General features: G+C 39.8%; 2 protein-coding genes and 1 pseudogene across 2 annotated transcripts; 2 read left to right on the top strand and 1 right to left on the bottom strand.

The window, feature by feature from the left end:
- Positions 1-3,399: 3,399 nt before the first annotated feature.
- Positions 3,400-4,401, top strand: LOC133764534 (olfactory receptor 51T1). Its single transcript, XM_062198209.1, has one exon. The coding sequence runs from the start codon at positions 3,418-3,420 to the stop codon at positions 4,399-4,401; it is 984 nt and encodes a 327-aa protein (XP_062054193.1). The 5' UTR covers positions 3,400-3,417.
- A 4,554-nt stretch (positions 4,402-8,955) lies between these two features.
- LOC133763814 (olfactory receptor 51A7-like) lies at positions 8,956-9,844 on the bottom strand (annotated as a pseudogene).
- Positions 9,845-14,815: 4,971 nt separating this feature from the next.
- Positions 14,816-15,871, top strand: LOC133764533 (olfactory receptor 51A7). Its single transcript, XM_062198208.1, has 2 exons — positions 14,816-15,158; positions 15,276-15,871. Exons 1-2 carry the CDS (start codon positions 14,816-14,818, stop codon positions 15,869-15,871), a joined length of 939 nt encoding a protein of 312 aa, XP_062054192.1.
- The last annotated feature ends 241 nt before the right edge of the window (positions 15,872-16,112 follow it).

Raw genomic sequence — 16,112 nt, 5'->3', positions numbered from 1 at the left:
GCTTGATATGTCCTGGAGGTTTCAGAGTAGATTTTGAATTGTGGAAGGAAAACAATTCAGCGTTATGACCTAAGTTAAGTATCACTAAATGAAGAGGACAAGTCCATCTAACTACTGATACCTGAAAATATGGATGTTGTTCTTTGGATGGTTAAGTTGAGTTGGATGTGTTCATCCAAGCCATTTCATCTCATTTAGCCTTTTATGTAAGAGTGGACAAATGCCATCTTCTACCTTGCCTGCCTGATACAGATTTGCACATGAAAACAGAGAACATAAGTTTATTATTTTGGTGAATCAGCAATGTAGAGAAAACCTTGATGAACTGGGCTCCTGGCTCTGGAGTGAATAGAGTCACTGAATCCAGAATCTCTGTACTTCCTGTCTGTTCATCTCCAATCCTTAGGGAAAAGCCACCCAGCATCAAAGTGAACCACTGTCTTCTTTCTTCCTACCCTCTCACATTATTCAGTGTATTACTCTGTGTGTGTGTGTATGTGTATTGTATGAGGTACAATTTTAAACAGAAAATAATCTACTCTATGGGCATCTTATCTCTTGATTGATCTTCTATTCCAAAATTCCTTTGCATACATTAGCATATGCAGATACACACAACAAGGCCAAAAGCATACATTTATGTGTACTTTTAAACACACCTGGACTCCACAAATAATCTTCATTAGACATACAGCTCTATTACTGATTTCTCATGCCTTTTCATCTTCTGAATCACAGGTAATTAATAGAATATAGGAATTTTGCAATATAAGAGAAGAAAATCACAATGGCCAACTATCCAAATTATCTCACAAACCTGGTCTCTATGATGGCTTATATTTTATAATAAATAATGGACTTTGGAGTTAGTACTCTGGTTTTTAATTCTGAATCTGGTCTAAGTATTTTATATTAGATAAATTATGCAAAGCACTCCTGAAAAAAGGTTCAACAGATATTGTGTTGCAGAGAGATTCCTGGACAGAACCATAGAAAAATAAATTCAGGTGATATCTATGTTAACTAGGCTGTGATGAAGAATGGTTTAGAAATTTTAATAGCCTGCTAATTATATGTATGGCTATTTGGTCTTCCTTCATTTTCTCATGATAGTGGTTCCCTAATAATGTTTTCCTTTGATTTCTCATTTTACTCAATTCTACTACGTCCAGAGAATTTTGAATGCAGATATTGTTCTTTACCCTCTTACATCTCTCTGACCCTCAGCACAGTAACTTGTATTAAAAATGTTGCTAAGAGTTCAGTTCAACCTTGGATAATGGAATACAATTATTTTGGCAGAGAAAGCAATAAGTCTTTTTTTCTCTTATTGGGGTAACAAATGATTATTTCTATTACCATTTTCAGTAGACTGGAAAAGAGAGAAAAAATGTTTAGTATTTCTGCATATTAACCCTTATATGATGAAGGGCAAAATCTATTACTTGCATATTTTTTGTGTTTATTTTGTCACTGGGACAAGGAGTCTGGTCTACTAAAAGGTGAGGACTCAGGGCTGGCAATGTCCACACAACAAATAAGCCTTCTTGTTAGTTCTTTGTTAATAAAAATTTAAAAAATTAGCAAAGATGATTTTTGACCAGCAGTCAATAAACAAGCCCTTAATAGAATTGCACTCATCATCTTAAATATAGGTCCCATGCTTCTGCCTCCCTATGATATCATTTCTGTTTTCTTCGCAGCTGTCATTCTGCAACTTTCTTACCCATTAAACTAGTTGACATTCCAGTCTGTAATTTCACCTCAGACTTTCTGTGGCTAAATTGCTTTTATTAATCCCTGCTTCCAATCCACTCATGGTTTTTCCAAAGGTATTCATCACATGTTGCTGCACACTTCCTATCTGTTTCACTTATCTGTGGATGGCCTGAAGGTCATGCCCACATGAACACAGCCAGGGCTACAGCCAGGGCTACAGCCAGGCCTTCGAAGAGAGAACTTCACTAATTTACTTGAGATTAATCTCTCCATAGGCACATTCGGTTTCCTCTACAAGATAAGGGGAGAATAGTTAGGAAAAATGCAGTCTGGTCCTGAATCCTCCCAGTAACATAAATGCTGCAAGTATTCATAGCCCCACTAAGCATAGACGATGAAGCAAGGTGTGGCCTCCACAGAGACTCACTGAATTTTTTAAGATTTTATTTATTTATTTGAAAGTGTTACAGAGAGAGAGAGAGAGAGAGAGAGAGAGAGAGAGACCTTCCATCTGATGGCTCACTCCCCAATTGGCCGCAACTGCCGGAGCTGTGCCAATCCAAAGCCAGGAGCCAGGAGTTTCTTCCAGGTCTCCCACATGGGTGCAGGGGCCCAAGGTCTTGGGCCATCTTCCACTGCTGCTTTCCCAGGCCATAGCAGAGAACTGGATCGGAAGTGGAGCAGCCGGGTCTTGAACCGGCGCCCATATGGGATGCCAGCACTTCAGGCCAGGGCGTTAACTCACTGAGCCACAGCGCCAGCCTCAACTCACTGAATTCTAATTGATATTTTAAGAAAATATCAGCAGAAGCTATACAGCAAGTTATTTCATCTAGGCCTACCTATTAACCCTGGATCAGGATGCTTAGAATCATATATTCCAGAATAACGTTTGGAAATCTTTATAGGATTCAATGTAGTAGTCTACTCACAGTGAATGGGCTGAATACCACATGGCAGATATTCACGGAAAGAAACAAGTACTGCAAAGTATAAGATGGGGAAAATAACAGGACTCTATTTTGGCAAACCTGGAAAACCATACAGAAGAACAAAAATAGAGGACAGGATGAGGCCAAGCCTCATAAATATGTGGAGTGGAGAGGGATTAAGTATGGGAACTGTATCAGTGTGGGATGGAATAGAAAAACTCAGGTACTAAAAGGAGAGTGTGAAGAGAGGGTGGCTGATAATTCAAGATTAAGTACAACCATTAATGCAACATTCCAGACCAACTCCCAGTTAGAACATCGTGGACCTTTGCAGGTGCCCAGAGTGGTTTTATGTACTTCTTACTTCTGTAGCTTGGAGATCTAATCCGAAGACCCATCTCATTGTAATTGTGACTGTTGCAGGTTTGTTGATATGTGGGCATGTGTGACTTAAGTCTACAAGCATTTATTACTTCAAGTCAGGGTTATTCTGGGCAATAGGATAGGGATGAGCCTAGGAAGAATGATAGTTATAATCATGAGAGTATTATAGAGCAGGAAAATGGTGTCATGATCTTACAAAAATTCTATCAGGCACTCTAGAATTATGCATTAGATGGAGTGATTATATTTGGGGTTTTGCATTAAAAACTGTGTAATTTAAAAAGGATTCATGAGAGCAATAGGGCTTTTTTTTAAAAAAAAGAATCAAATTATAGATACCATCATTATTATCTTTCTTTTCAGGGTGTGTCCTCAACTCACCATGTTAATTTTCAATAACACCACATCATCTTCCTCAAACTTCCTCCTCACTGCCTTCCCTGGGCTGGAACTTGCTCATGTCTGGATTTCCATTCCTGTCTGCTGTCTCTACACCATTGCCCTCTTGGGAAACAGCATGATCTTGTTTGTCATCATCACTGAGCGGAGACTGCACAAGCCCATGTACTATTTCTTGTCCATGCTCTCAGCTGTTGATCTGTGTCTGACCATCACAACCCTTCCCACGGTGCTTGGGGTTCTCTGGTTTCATGCCAGAGAGATCAGCTTTAAAGCTTGCCTCATTCAAATGTTCTTTTTGCATGTCTTCTCCTTCCTGGAGTCCTCAGTGCTGGTAGCCATGGCCTTTGACCGTTTCATGGCTATCTGTAACCCACTGGAATATGCGACTGTGCTCACAGACATGATGACTCTGGTCATTGGACTGGTCATCTGCATACGAGAAGTGATTTTCATGTTCCCCTGTGTGCTAGCCGTGAAGAACATGTCCTTCCACGAAGGGCAAGAACTTTCCCACCCATTTTGCTACCACCCAGATATGATCAAATATACACTTTCCAACAACTGGATCAGCAGTTTCTGGGGCATGTTTATTTTGCTCTACCTGAATGGCACAGATCTATTGTTCATTCTTTTCTCCTATGTCCTGATCCTACGCACTGTTCTGAGTATTGTGGCCCCCAAGAAACAGCAAAAAGCGCTGAGCACCTGTGTCTGTCATATCTGTGCTGTTACTGTTTTCTATGTGCCGATGATCAGCCTGTCTCTGGCGCATCGCTTCTTCAGCTCCACGCCAAGAGTGCTCTGCAGTGTTTTGGCCAATATTTATCTGCTCCTACCACCTGTACTGAACCCTATCATTTATAGTTTGAAGACAAAGATGATCCGCCAGGCGATGTTACAGCTGCTCCAGTCCAAGGGTTCGTGGGGCCTAAATGTGAGGGGTCTTCGAAGAAGCATGGACTAAAGGGGAAAAACTGCCAGCATATAAAATATACACATGTAAAAGAGGGCTTTGGGGCAGCAGCATTCTCAGGCATTTTGGTTACTGGGTTACTGAGGCAATTTCAACTGAATTATAGGAGGGAAAGAAAGCTATATTTTGTTCCTGGTTTTATCAAAGCTTTAAAAAAAATACAATTTAAAATAACCTTAGTTGTGTACACGTCCCTCAAACATTTAAAGCAATGACATGGACTCCTACATGCGCACATTAAAAAGCATAATAAGATCACATTAATCCAATAGAACAATTTATCAGCTTTAAAACAGTAATTCTTATCAAAAATAATTGATAGTATTGTCATTTTTGCATTCAGCTGAATAAAATCATTTTCTCCTGGGGTCAGATTTCTCAGGGAAGAATGACTTTTTTCTTTCAAATAGCTTATAAAGGGAGATGTTTGCATACACCAAGAAATTTGTAATTAAAACTTTAAGGAATTTTTGCACACTGGATTCAGTTCCTAGAGTCACTTCTAGAGAGCACTGTCTCTTCATAGATGTATGCCCTGTACCTCTGTCTTTTCTTTAATCCTTTCTTTTTTTTTTTTCCCTTCCCTTTCTTGGCTACAAGGATACTTTCAGTTCTAACTGCTACTTTGAGTACAGCATATAAAATTACACATTGCCTTTCATTATTTTCCCATTGCCTAGGTATTTTTTTAACAATTTATTTATGTATTTGAAAGTCAAAGTTAGGGAGAGTGGGAGAGGGAAAGACAGAGATCTTTCATCTGCTGGTTCCCTCCCCAGATGGCTGCAATGGCTAAGGCTGAGCCAGGAGCTTCCTCCAGATCTTCCAACTGGGCACCAGGGATCCAAGTGCTTGGGCCATCTTCCACTGCTTTTACTAGGCTATTAACATCAGAAATGGAGTAGCCAGAAGTCAAACCAGCACCCATATTGGCCCATATTAGATGCCAGTGTAGCAGGTGGTGGCTTTACCTGCAAGCCTCTTGGGTATCCTAATATAGCTCTGATTCTGATCTCACAGCTCTTCCTCTGAGCTGACACTGACTCAAGAATTCCTTTTTCTAAAAGCACTTGCTGTTGGGTTGTCAATTTCAACCTGGTATTTGCTGCCCCCACTTTCTAATGTGCTTGTCACTATAAAAATCACAAAATGCTAACATGAACTGATGTGAATATATTTGTGGCCATTATTTACTTTGCGTAGTGTGAATGTTTACACACTTCACTCAGAAATACTCATGTATTTGAACACAGGGTAATGCCTCAAAAGCTGAATAACCTTTTTAAAGTTAAGAAATTCTGAGTTTCAAGGGTTTTTGATGAGTGTGAAAATGTGCAATCATTTTATTTCACTTTTGACAGTGAATGCTTAAGGCGGTGTGCCATCTGTGTTTTAATCTTTTATTACTCCAAGTGTACTTTCTTACCTGGGTTAACATATTATCTGCCTGCTCAACATCAAACACATTTTCATTAATGTAATTCATTCATAAAGTAATTGTAAAGAAGATGTGAATTTGTGTTTTGTTATTTCAAATAGTGAATTTAACATATGTGGAGATTTTTTTCTGATTAAAATGTCATATAGGCTACACACAAGTAAAATTTGTGACTGTAGTGAGATATACAGAAAATTATTTTCAAAAATATTCCAATCCCAATAACAGATTATATAACATATAACCTAAACTTTTTTGGCAACATGTTCATATTACAAAATTGGCAAGGATGGGCTAAGTTTTACATTTTTTTTTTTACTTGAAAAGCAAAGAGACAAATGGGCAGACACAAGAATCTTCTGTCTGTTGACTCATTCTTCAAAAGCCCCACCAGACAAGACTTGGCCAACTCAAAGCCAGGAGCCCTAAAAAAGCAATTTAATTCTCCAATGGGAGTAGCAAGGACTCAACAACATGAGCCATGACCTGCTCCTTCCCATGCTGCACATTATCAAGAAGATGGAATACAACAACAGGAATTGAAGTCAAAGACTGAACCAAGGCACATTGATATGGGATGAAGGTATCCTATTTGGCATCTTGCTGTTGCTCCAAAAGCTTGCCTCCCCCCCCCCCCCTTTTTTTTTTAAACTTTGTCTATCTGAGTAAGTACTCACAAGTAAAAGGTAGACAAGAAACAAATGATTTAAGATACCAATCATCTTTTGTCGATCATTTACCTCTTTAAAATATAGAGCCATAAATGTATGTGTATGATTTTATATTGTATAACATAAAGATATTTTTGCTAGTTAAAATTAGATCCAGCTTACTTGGTATAATTAACTAAATAAAGGTTAAAAATATTAATATCTAAACATTCATGAGCATTATTACTTTATAACAACTATTTTAGGGCAATTCATCAAAAATATCAGTGCTTTAAAAATTATTATTATTTCTTTTTAAAAAAATCCCTCCTATCTTTTACAAAAATCAGTCATCTCTATGTTCTGTTAGTAGCTATGGCTTCTTGGGAACCCAGAGTAAATAGAGAAAAAAAAAGCTGTTTTTTTTTTTCTTTCTTAAAGAATGTAGTCAGACTTCATTGTCATAATTCAAGGTTTGAAAACTTCAAGGGTTGGCTGGCGCCGTGGCTTAACAGGCTAATCCTCCACCTTGCGGCGCCAGCACACCGGGTTCTAGTCCCGGTTGGGGTGCCGGATTCTATCCCGGTTGCCCCTCTTCCAGGCCAGCTCTCTGCTATGGCCCGGGAAGGCAGTGGAGGATGGCCCAAGTGCTTGGGCCCTGCACCCACATGGGAGACCAGGAGAAGCACCTGGCCCCTGGCTTCGGATCAGCGAGATGCGCTGGCGCAGTGGCCATTGGAGGGTGAACCAACGGCAAAAAGGAAGACCTTTCTCTCTGTCTCTCTCTCTCACTATCCACTCTGCCTGTCCAAAAAGAAAAAAAAAAAAGAAAGAAAGAAAACTTCAAGGGAAAGAATTTGGTCCTATTTGATTGTTAAGAGATGAGAAAAGGCCGACGCTGCGGCTCACTGGGCTAATCCTCCGCCTGTGGTGCCGGCACCCTGGGTTCTAGTCCCGGTTGGGGCACCAGATTCTGTCCTGGTTGCTTCTCTTCCAGTCCAGCTTTCTGCTGTGGCCCGGGAGTGCAATGGAGGATGGCCCAGGTGCTTGGGGCCTGCACCTGCATGGGATACCAGGAGGGAGTGCCTGGCTCCTGGTTTCAGATCGGCACAGCGCGCTGGCCATAGCGGCCATTTAGGGGGTGAACCAACGGAAGGAAGACCTTTCTCTCTCTCTCTCTCTCTCTCTCTCTCTCTAACTCTGCCAGTCAAAAAAAAATTTAAAAAAAGAGATAAGAAAAGAGGTAAGATTGTTAACCAACTCATATTTGATGATAACCTTCTTTTTTTTTTTTTTTTATTTTTGACAGGCAGAGTGGACAGTGAGAGAGAGACAGAGAGAAAGGTCTTCCTTTTGCCGTTGGTTCACCCTCCAATGGCCGCCGCGGTAGGCGCGCTGAGGCCGGCGCACCGCACTGATCCGATGGCAGGAGCCAGGTGCTTCTCCTGGTCTCCCATGGGGTGCAGGGCCCAAGGACTTGGGCCATCCTCCACTGCACTCCCTGGCCACAGCAGAGAGCTGACCTGGAAGAGGGGCAACCGGGACAGGATCGGTGCCCCGACCGGGACTAGAACCCGGTGTGCCGGCGCCGCAAGGCAGAGGATTAGCCTGTTGAGCCACGGCGCCGGCCCTTCTTTTTAAATCAGAAGTCAATTAATTCCCACAAAATTGAATGATGATCTCTTAACAAACACAATGTATCTGAAAACACCTTAAAGAAAACTAACAACTGGAGTGGGGTTACTTCCAATATTCAGTTCCTTTAATATATTCATGGCCTGCAGGGTAACAGGAAATCTACTTCCATGTGTACTTATCTTATGCTGCAAGCAAAGGTATCAGTATGTCTTCTTTTTATTTTTTTAGTTATTATGACTTTTTATTGAAAGACAAAGTGGTAGAGAGGGAGGAAGAGACAGAGTTCTCCAATCTGCTGATTTACTCCCTCAATGCTCTCAACAGCCAGGGACAGGCCAGGCTGAAGCCAGGCCAGGAGTGCTATCCAAGTCTCTCCTGTGGGTGACAGGACTCTATATACTTGGGCTGTTTTTCAGGCACATGAGCAGGAGCTGTTGGAAACTTGGAGTAGTTGGGACTCAAACCAGTACTCTTAAATGGGATGCAGATAGCCCAAGTGGCAGCTTAATCCACTGTGCTGTAACTCTCAGCCTAGTATCAGAGTGTTAATTCAGTATTTTAATAATATTTGTGTTGTATAACTGTGCTGCACACCATGTCAATACTCATAGCAGTTCTACATGCACAGATGTCTTAGTCTAGATAGCCCTCAGCCTGGGAACTATACTGATTATCTGATGATTAAGAAGGATAATAATTAATCATTGGTAATACATTGCTGAAAAAAAAATCATTTTCTTCCCCACTTCTGGCTGACCCTGCCCCGTTTTTCCCCATATTTTTACTTCTAACTCAGTTTCCCTAGACATTTTCACAAATTTACTGTGTCTTCACATAATATGCACTAGAGTCCAAATGTGGCACCTGAAAGAAAATGCCAGCAATGAGAATCAGTGCCTCTAGGGTCTCAAACCTGCTTGCCAAAGTGATACATAGATGCAAAAGAATTGATGGACACTGAGAAAATGAGCACAGTACAGATGTAAGTGGCATAGGTGTGAAGGTTTTCAATCACTCTTTATGGGATCCAGTTCCCATGGTAGCCATTACTGTTCTCAGGATGAACACATAGGGCCAGCAAAGAGCATACTGTCTGACATCACACAGAAGGTGACAAAGAAAGCCTGGGAAAAGCTGCCTGTGTTCTGACAGGAGGTCAGCTTCATGCCATGCTGCTTGAGACAATAGGAGTGAGAAAGTAAACTCTTCCTTCAGTATGCCAATCTTTTAGGAGTGAAAGGAAATGGAAACCCTAACAACATGCTTTTCATGAAAAAGAGCAACCCCATTTTGTCAGCTCTGGCACTGGTGAGGAGAGAATTGTGTCTCAGAGGATTTTCTATATGGCTGAAAGTTACGATAAGGAAAACTGAGGACCCTTATCTGTGAATCCATGCATAAAGAACTCTTGAACAAGACGGGTATCACTGGAGATTCTCATGACATTGAACACAAACATCCTCAGCACAGTGGGGAAGGGGGATTGGGGCAGGCCTAGCACAGAGATAGCCAGCATGGAAAGAAAACAGACAGGGTTCATGAGTGAGGATTCAGTGCAGTTGCCCAGGATGGGTGCCAGGTATCGAAGGCACATGGGGATGGAGATCCACACGTGAACATGATCCAGTCCTGGGATTATAGTCGGGAAGATGATGAGCTTGATTTCAGAGGAGTTGAGAATTTTCAGAGTCTGTTGGAAAGCATTCATTTCCAGATCTGAAATGAAATGTCAGGGTGGATGTGTTGTGCTCATCATCCTCCTTGCAGCACGTTGTTCTGATGAATATCCTGGCTTACTCTGATTTTATAGTTGCCTCATTTGTAATTTTTCTTCTTTTATTTACATTCTTTCTTTGTACTTTTAAGATAGTTTTTGTAAAAGTCATATTGCATTTAATTTTTTTTTGTTTTTAATCCAATAACCACTTTTCCTTCAACTAGGAAGTTTGACTCATTTAAATTTACTTGGTTTTCTCATCTTCAGAACAATTTCTGCAATTTTATTTCTCACCTCCTAATCTTTATACTTTTATTCCCCATCCTATTATTCCTTTTATTTGAATAGGTCAAATAATATTCTGGATTAAAAATTGCTTAGCTTGTTGTGAAAATTTACCCCAAATTCAGATCCATTTTCAAGCTTATTTTTTTTGTTGATTTCTTTTATTATTTATATTTTCCAAACATCCCACAAGATGTGAATCCAGAATTAAGTTTTATAATTTTGGTGATTTTGTTGATATTTGTTGTCAGGGGTCTATCTAATAATAATCTAGGAAGAATGTTCAAATGAGGACAACAATCTGCTTTTCTAAGTTCAGCTTGGTGACTTCTGCAAGTAATGTTGATTATTCACTATTCAGCCTTCTTTTATAAATTATTCACATGTAATTTTGGTTCCTCTAAATGCATAAACTAAGAAAATAATTGTAGCCAGCGCTGCGGCTCAATAGGCTAATCCTCCACCTTGCAGCGCTGGCATACCGGGTTCTAGTCCCGGTTGGGGCGCCGGATTCTGTCCTGGTTGCCCCTCTTCCAGGCCAGCTTTCTGCTGTGGCCCAGGAATGCAGTGGAGGATGGCCCAAGTACTTGGGCCCTGCACCCCATGGGAGACCAGGAGAAGCACCTGGGTCCTGCCTTCGGATCAGCGTGGTGCGCCGGCTGCAGCGTGCCAGCCGCGGCGGCCATTGGAGGGTGAACCAATGGCAAAGGAAGACCTTTCTCTCTGTCTCTCTCTCTCACTGTCCACTCTGCCAGTCAAAATAAATAAATAAATAAATAAATAAATAAATAATGAATGCCAAGAAAAGGGAGCACATAAGTGTCAAAACAAGAGAGATTTGAGATCTGCTTAGACTCTTCAAACCTGAATCTCAAAGGGGCTACCCTCTGATGTTCATTCAACCTTTAACCCACAGGGGCAGCACTGTGGCACAGAGAGTTAAGTCATAGCTTGTGATGTGAACATTGCATATCAGAGTGCTGGTTGGAGGCCCAGCTGCTCTGCTTCCCACCCAGATCCTTAGGAAAGCAGCAGAAGATGGTTCAAATGCCTGAGTCCCTGCCACTCATGTGAGACAACCAGGATGGAGCTCCTAGTTCCTGGCTCTGACCTGGCCTCCTGGCCTGGTTCTGGCTGTGGCAGGCATTTAGGGGAATAAAACAGGAGATGGAAGAGTCTCTCGTTCTCTCTCCCCCCACCAGTCTCTCTCTTTCTTTCACTGTGTCTTTCAAGTAAGTACATTTATTTGCTTTCATGATCAAAAGGGTTGTGTATGGTTAGCAATCCAATTTAATAATTTACTTTTTACAAATAATTTTTATTTATGTAATATAAACAAATGTCACATATATCATATATACAGATTTAGGAGCACAATGATACTTCCCTCCCTACCCTTCCTCCTGTTGATGCTCCCGCACTCCCTCCTCCTTACTTTCTTATTGTTTCTTTTAATTTTTATAATAACATATTTTAAGTTTATTTTATAATCATAAGCTTAACCCTCCACTAAATAAAGAATTCAACAAATAGTAAGAAGAAAAAAAAATAAGAAAAAACCCCACCAAAACTACTGTTCTTTAACAGTAGAGACAAGGGCTATAAACAATAATCAACTCTCAAAATGTCAATTTTGCTCATATACATTATATTTTTTTGTATTTTATTAGTTACCACAGATCAAGGAAAACATGATATTTTTCTTTTTGGGACTGGCTTATTTCACTAAATATAATGGTTTCCAGTTGCATCCATTTTGTTGCATACAATGTTAAGTCCCAAGAGGATGGGATAGATTTGAAAAGCATCCTCTAGAATATTTCAGTAATTATTATTATTATTATTATTTTATTATTGTTATTATTACTAGTACAGAGAGAGAGAGAGAGAGAGAGAGAATGTATCCCCATCTTCTGGCTCATCCCTAAAATGCTTATAACTCATGGGGTTGGACCTGAGCTGGGAATTCAGTTCTGGTCTTTCATGTTTGAGCCATCAACTGCTGCCTCCCAGGGCTTGTATTAGTGAAAACATGCAATTGGGGTCTAGAGTTGGGACTCAAGCTCAAGTACTCTAATACATGACATGGGAATCTTAATTAATGTCTTTCCTGCCAATTGGGCCAGATAACAAACCTCTTCCTTCTTCAGAGGAGTTTATACCTTGTATTTGAGCCTTGTTATGTATTTTTATGTCATTCCCCTTTAAAATTGGAGAAATTGTTAGTTTTCTTATTCGAAAAAAAAATGTGACTGAAACACAAAGAATAACCTTAAACAGCTTCCAGTGAATATAACAATTCTAGCCATGTATGCTGTAGAAGGCATGCAATTTTGTGATAGCTGCTTAATTCCCCTTTAAAATTGGAGAAATTGTTAGTTTTCTTATTAGAAAAAAAATGTGACTGAAACACAAAGAATAACCCTAAACAGCTTCTAGTGAATATAACAATTCTAGCCATGTATGCTGTAGAAGGCATGCAATTTTGTGATTGCTGCTTGGAATTCTAGTGTGAGGTGCCTGCTCATATCTATTTCTTTTTAGCCAACATTAATCAAATGATACTGACTAGAAATGGATCATAACAATAAGTGGAATTACCAGCAAACTGTTTTTTAGATTATAAACCACTTTCATAAATATGTGACACTTGTATGGCACTATTCCTATTGTGTGGATGATTAGAGAGAGATGAAGAAAAGTCAAGTGGTATGGCTTGGAATTAGAACTAATATATTCTGATTACAGATATCCTGATGTTTCAGCTCTACTTCTGCATCTCTACAAATGCTGCATGCCATATTTCTTCTTTGGATGTGATTTCTAATGTTTTTATTTCAGTTGAATAATCTCCCGCTGTTTCATCTCTAGCTCCTGTTGCGATACCTGAGTATCAAAGAGTTAATGTGTCAGCCCCAAGATAAGCCCTTTCTGTGTAAGGTTATTGGGAATTCCCAGAGGATACTTTTTTAAAAATTACTCCCAGGGGTCTACACTCCTGAGGAAAACAGAAATAGGGACATTTAGATAAAGTAGAGGTCAAAGTGGAGAATTTTTGCTTTTATTTTTCTTGGACTTATTGAGCATCTGGTTCCTGTAAGTGTAAAGAACTAAAACTCCCTTTGGCAGCCTAAAACTAAGCTTTGTTAAACAACTTATATCTGAATAAGTGACTGTGAGGAGGAGAAAATGGTGGCTTTGGGGTGTGTGTGCGCGCTAGTAAGTGGAAGGTAGATGGTCTCAAGGTTAAATAGGAAACTTAATCATCAGGATATTTTACTAATACTCTAACAGTATTTGAGTCCCATTCATATGATACGATGGCAAACAAAGGTAAACATTATTGTCCATAATAAAAAAAGAAATTTATTGTTTGGCCAGTCTAGGACTTGATGTCTGAGAGGGATGACTGTGGATTTTTTTTTTTATGTAATTAGTAGTGGCTAGTATTTACTATCTTCATTGTGTTAGAGACTGTATCAGGCTGGCTCAAGTCTGTGTAGGTACTATTATTTTCTATAACATATAACAGAAGAGGAATTATCTGCATAGTGGAATAAGTAGCTCTTACAGATTCACATAAAGTAAGTTACCAGCCTGATGTTTATGCACAGATGTTTGTGCAGTAGCCTGAGGGAAGGTTTCTTACCTTAAAGAAGCAAAATTCTCACCAGGCTGGGCAATGTTTGCTGGAAACTATTATGCAGTCAAGATTAATATTTGAAGATAGTTGTTTGTGATTTAATAGACCTAAATCTCTATTTAGTGTTACATAATTATCTATAACATCAGATTTACTATGATAGTATTCATTTTATAGATCTAAAATGAAGAAGAGATCGGTTAAAGAATTTAAAGTCAAAGAAATGGCAAATGTGTTTCAACACAAATCTTGTGTTCATTTTAATACATTTATTAATATAATACATATATTTATTTATACAATGTATATGTATATACCTCATGAAATTTAATATACTATTTATCAATTTACTTTTAAATTTATCATTTATAAAATATTTTCAGTGATTTTCTATTATTTTATTAGACTATGTATTTCAAACTTTCTTCTACTAAGTTCAGGAATCTTTATTTTTATTTATTTTTTTTTATTTTTGACAGGCAGAGCGGACAGTGAGAGAGAGAGACAGAGAGAAAGGTCTTCCTTTGCCGTTGGTTCACCCTCCAATGGCCGCCGTGGCCGGCACACTGCGGCTGGCGCACCATGTTGATCAGAAGGCAGGAGCCAGGTGCTTCTCCTGGTCTCCCATGGGGTGCAGGGCCCAAGCATTTGGGCCATTCTCCACTGCACTCCTGGGCCATAGCAGAGAGCTGGCCTGAAAGAGGGGCAACCAGGACAGAATCCGGCGCCCCAACCGGGACTAGAACCCGGTGTGCTGGCGCTGCTAGGCGGAGGATTAGCCTGTTGAGCCACGGCACTGGCCAAGTTCAGGGATCTTATAAAGCTGATACTACTAAATATTGTATTGGGAAAAGCAATGGAAAAAATTCTGAGTGTTGTATTAGTGATTCAATCAACATAGCCCTACTTTGATGTATTCTGTATATTTTATAGAGAATATTGGAAAAGTAGCAAACAGTTTTATTCAAACATGTAACTTTTTTCTTGTTTGTTTGATTTCAGATCTAGTTGAAGAACTTTTGTTCATATTCATCATGTCTGTTTTTAATGACTCTGAGGTCAAATTTTTTCTTCTGATTGGGATTCCAGGGCTGGAACATGCCCACATTTGGATCTCTATCCCCATTTGCCTTATGTACCTGGTTGCTATCATAGGCAACTGTACTATTCTCTTCATCATAAAGACAGAACCCTCACTTCATGAACCTATGTATTATTTCCTTGCCATGTTGGCTGTCTCTGATATGGGGCTGTCCCTCTCCTCCCTTCCTACAATGTTGAGGATATTCTTGTTCAGTGCCATGGAAATTTCACCTAATGCCTGCTTTGCCCAAGAATTTTTCATCCATGGATTCACAGTCATGGAATCCTCAGTACTTCTTTTTTTTTTTTTTTTTTTTTTATTTTTGACAGGCAGAGTGGACAGTGAGAGAGAGACAGAGAGAAAGGTCTTCCTTTTGCCGTTGGTTCACCCTCCAATGGCCGCCGCGGTAGTACTAATTATGTCTTTGGACCGGTTTCTTGCTATTCACAATCCACTCAGGTATAGTTCTATCCTCACTAGCAAAACAGTTGCTAAAGTGGGGCTAATCTTAGCCATTAGGAGCATCATTTTAGTGCTTCCATTCCCCTTCACCTTAAGAAGATTAAAATATTGTCAAAAGAATATCCTTTCTCACTCCTACTGTCTTCACCAGGATACTATGAAGTTGGCCTGCTCTGATAATAGGATCAACTTCATCTATGGCTTCTTTGTTGCTCTCTGTACCATGCTGGACTTCATGTTGATTGCTCTGTCTTATGTGATGATCTTGAGCACTGTTCTCAGCATTGCATCTCTGGCAGAGAGGTTAAAGGCCCTCAATACCTGTGTCTCCCATATCTGTGCTGTGCTTACCTTCTATGTGCCCATCATTCTTCTGGCTGCTATGCATCGCTTTGCAAAACACAAAAGCCCCCTTGTTGTAATCCTTATTGCAGATATGTTCTTATTGCTGCCACCCCTGATGAACCCCATTGTGTACTGTGTAAAGACTCGACAAATCCGGGAGAAGGTCCTGGGGAAGCTGCTTCACAAGTGTGGGAGATGAGAACTTGAATTTGTAGATAATAAATGACAAACCAGTATTTATTGGCAACTACTATGTGTTCAGTGCCATGCGGTCATCATCTAGCAGAGGACAGAGCAGGGAGAGTGAAAAGCTATACAGTAAATAATGTGTAATAAAATAGGGAATGCAATTTAAACAGGAAAAATAAATAATCAGAATCTATATGATGTGATTCATAGAGGTTTAGTTAACTTTTTAAAGAAGTTGAAACAAAATACTT

This window comes from Lepus europaeus, chromosome 7 (assembly GCF_033115175.1).
Source record: "Lepus europaeus isolate LE1 chromosome 7, mLepTim1.pri, whole genome shotgun sequence".
In the NCBI taxonomy this organism is placed as follows: Eukaryota; Metazoa; Chordata; class Mammalia; order Lagomorpha; family Leporidae; genus Lepus; species Lepus europaeus.
The sequence above is the reverse complement of the archived record's forward strand: the minus strand, read 5'-3'. Positions and strand labels throughout refer to the sequence as shown.

Bases quoted from the DNA above. Each gene is read 5' to 3' on its own strand.
- LOC133764534 (XM_062198209.1), top strand. From the start codon at position 3,418: ATGTTAATTTTCAATAACACCACATCATCTTCCTCAAACTTCCTCCTC.
- LOC133764533 (XM_062198208.1), top strand. From the start codon at position 14,816: ATGTCTGTTTTTAATGACTCTGAGGTCAAATTTTTTCTTCTGATTGGG. The intron at 15,159-15,275 runs TTCTTTTTTTTT...CCGCCGCGGTAG, and splicing joins AGTCATGGAATCCTCAGTAC to TACTAATTATGTCTTTGGAC.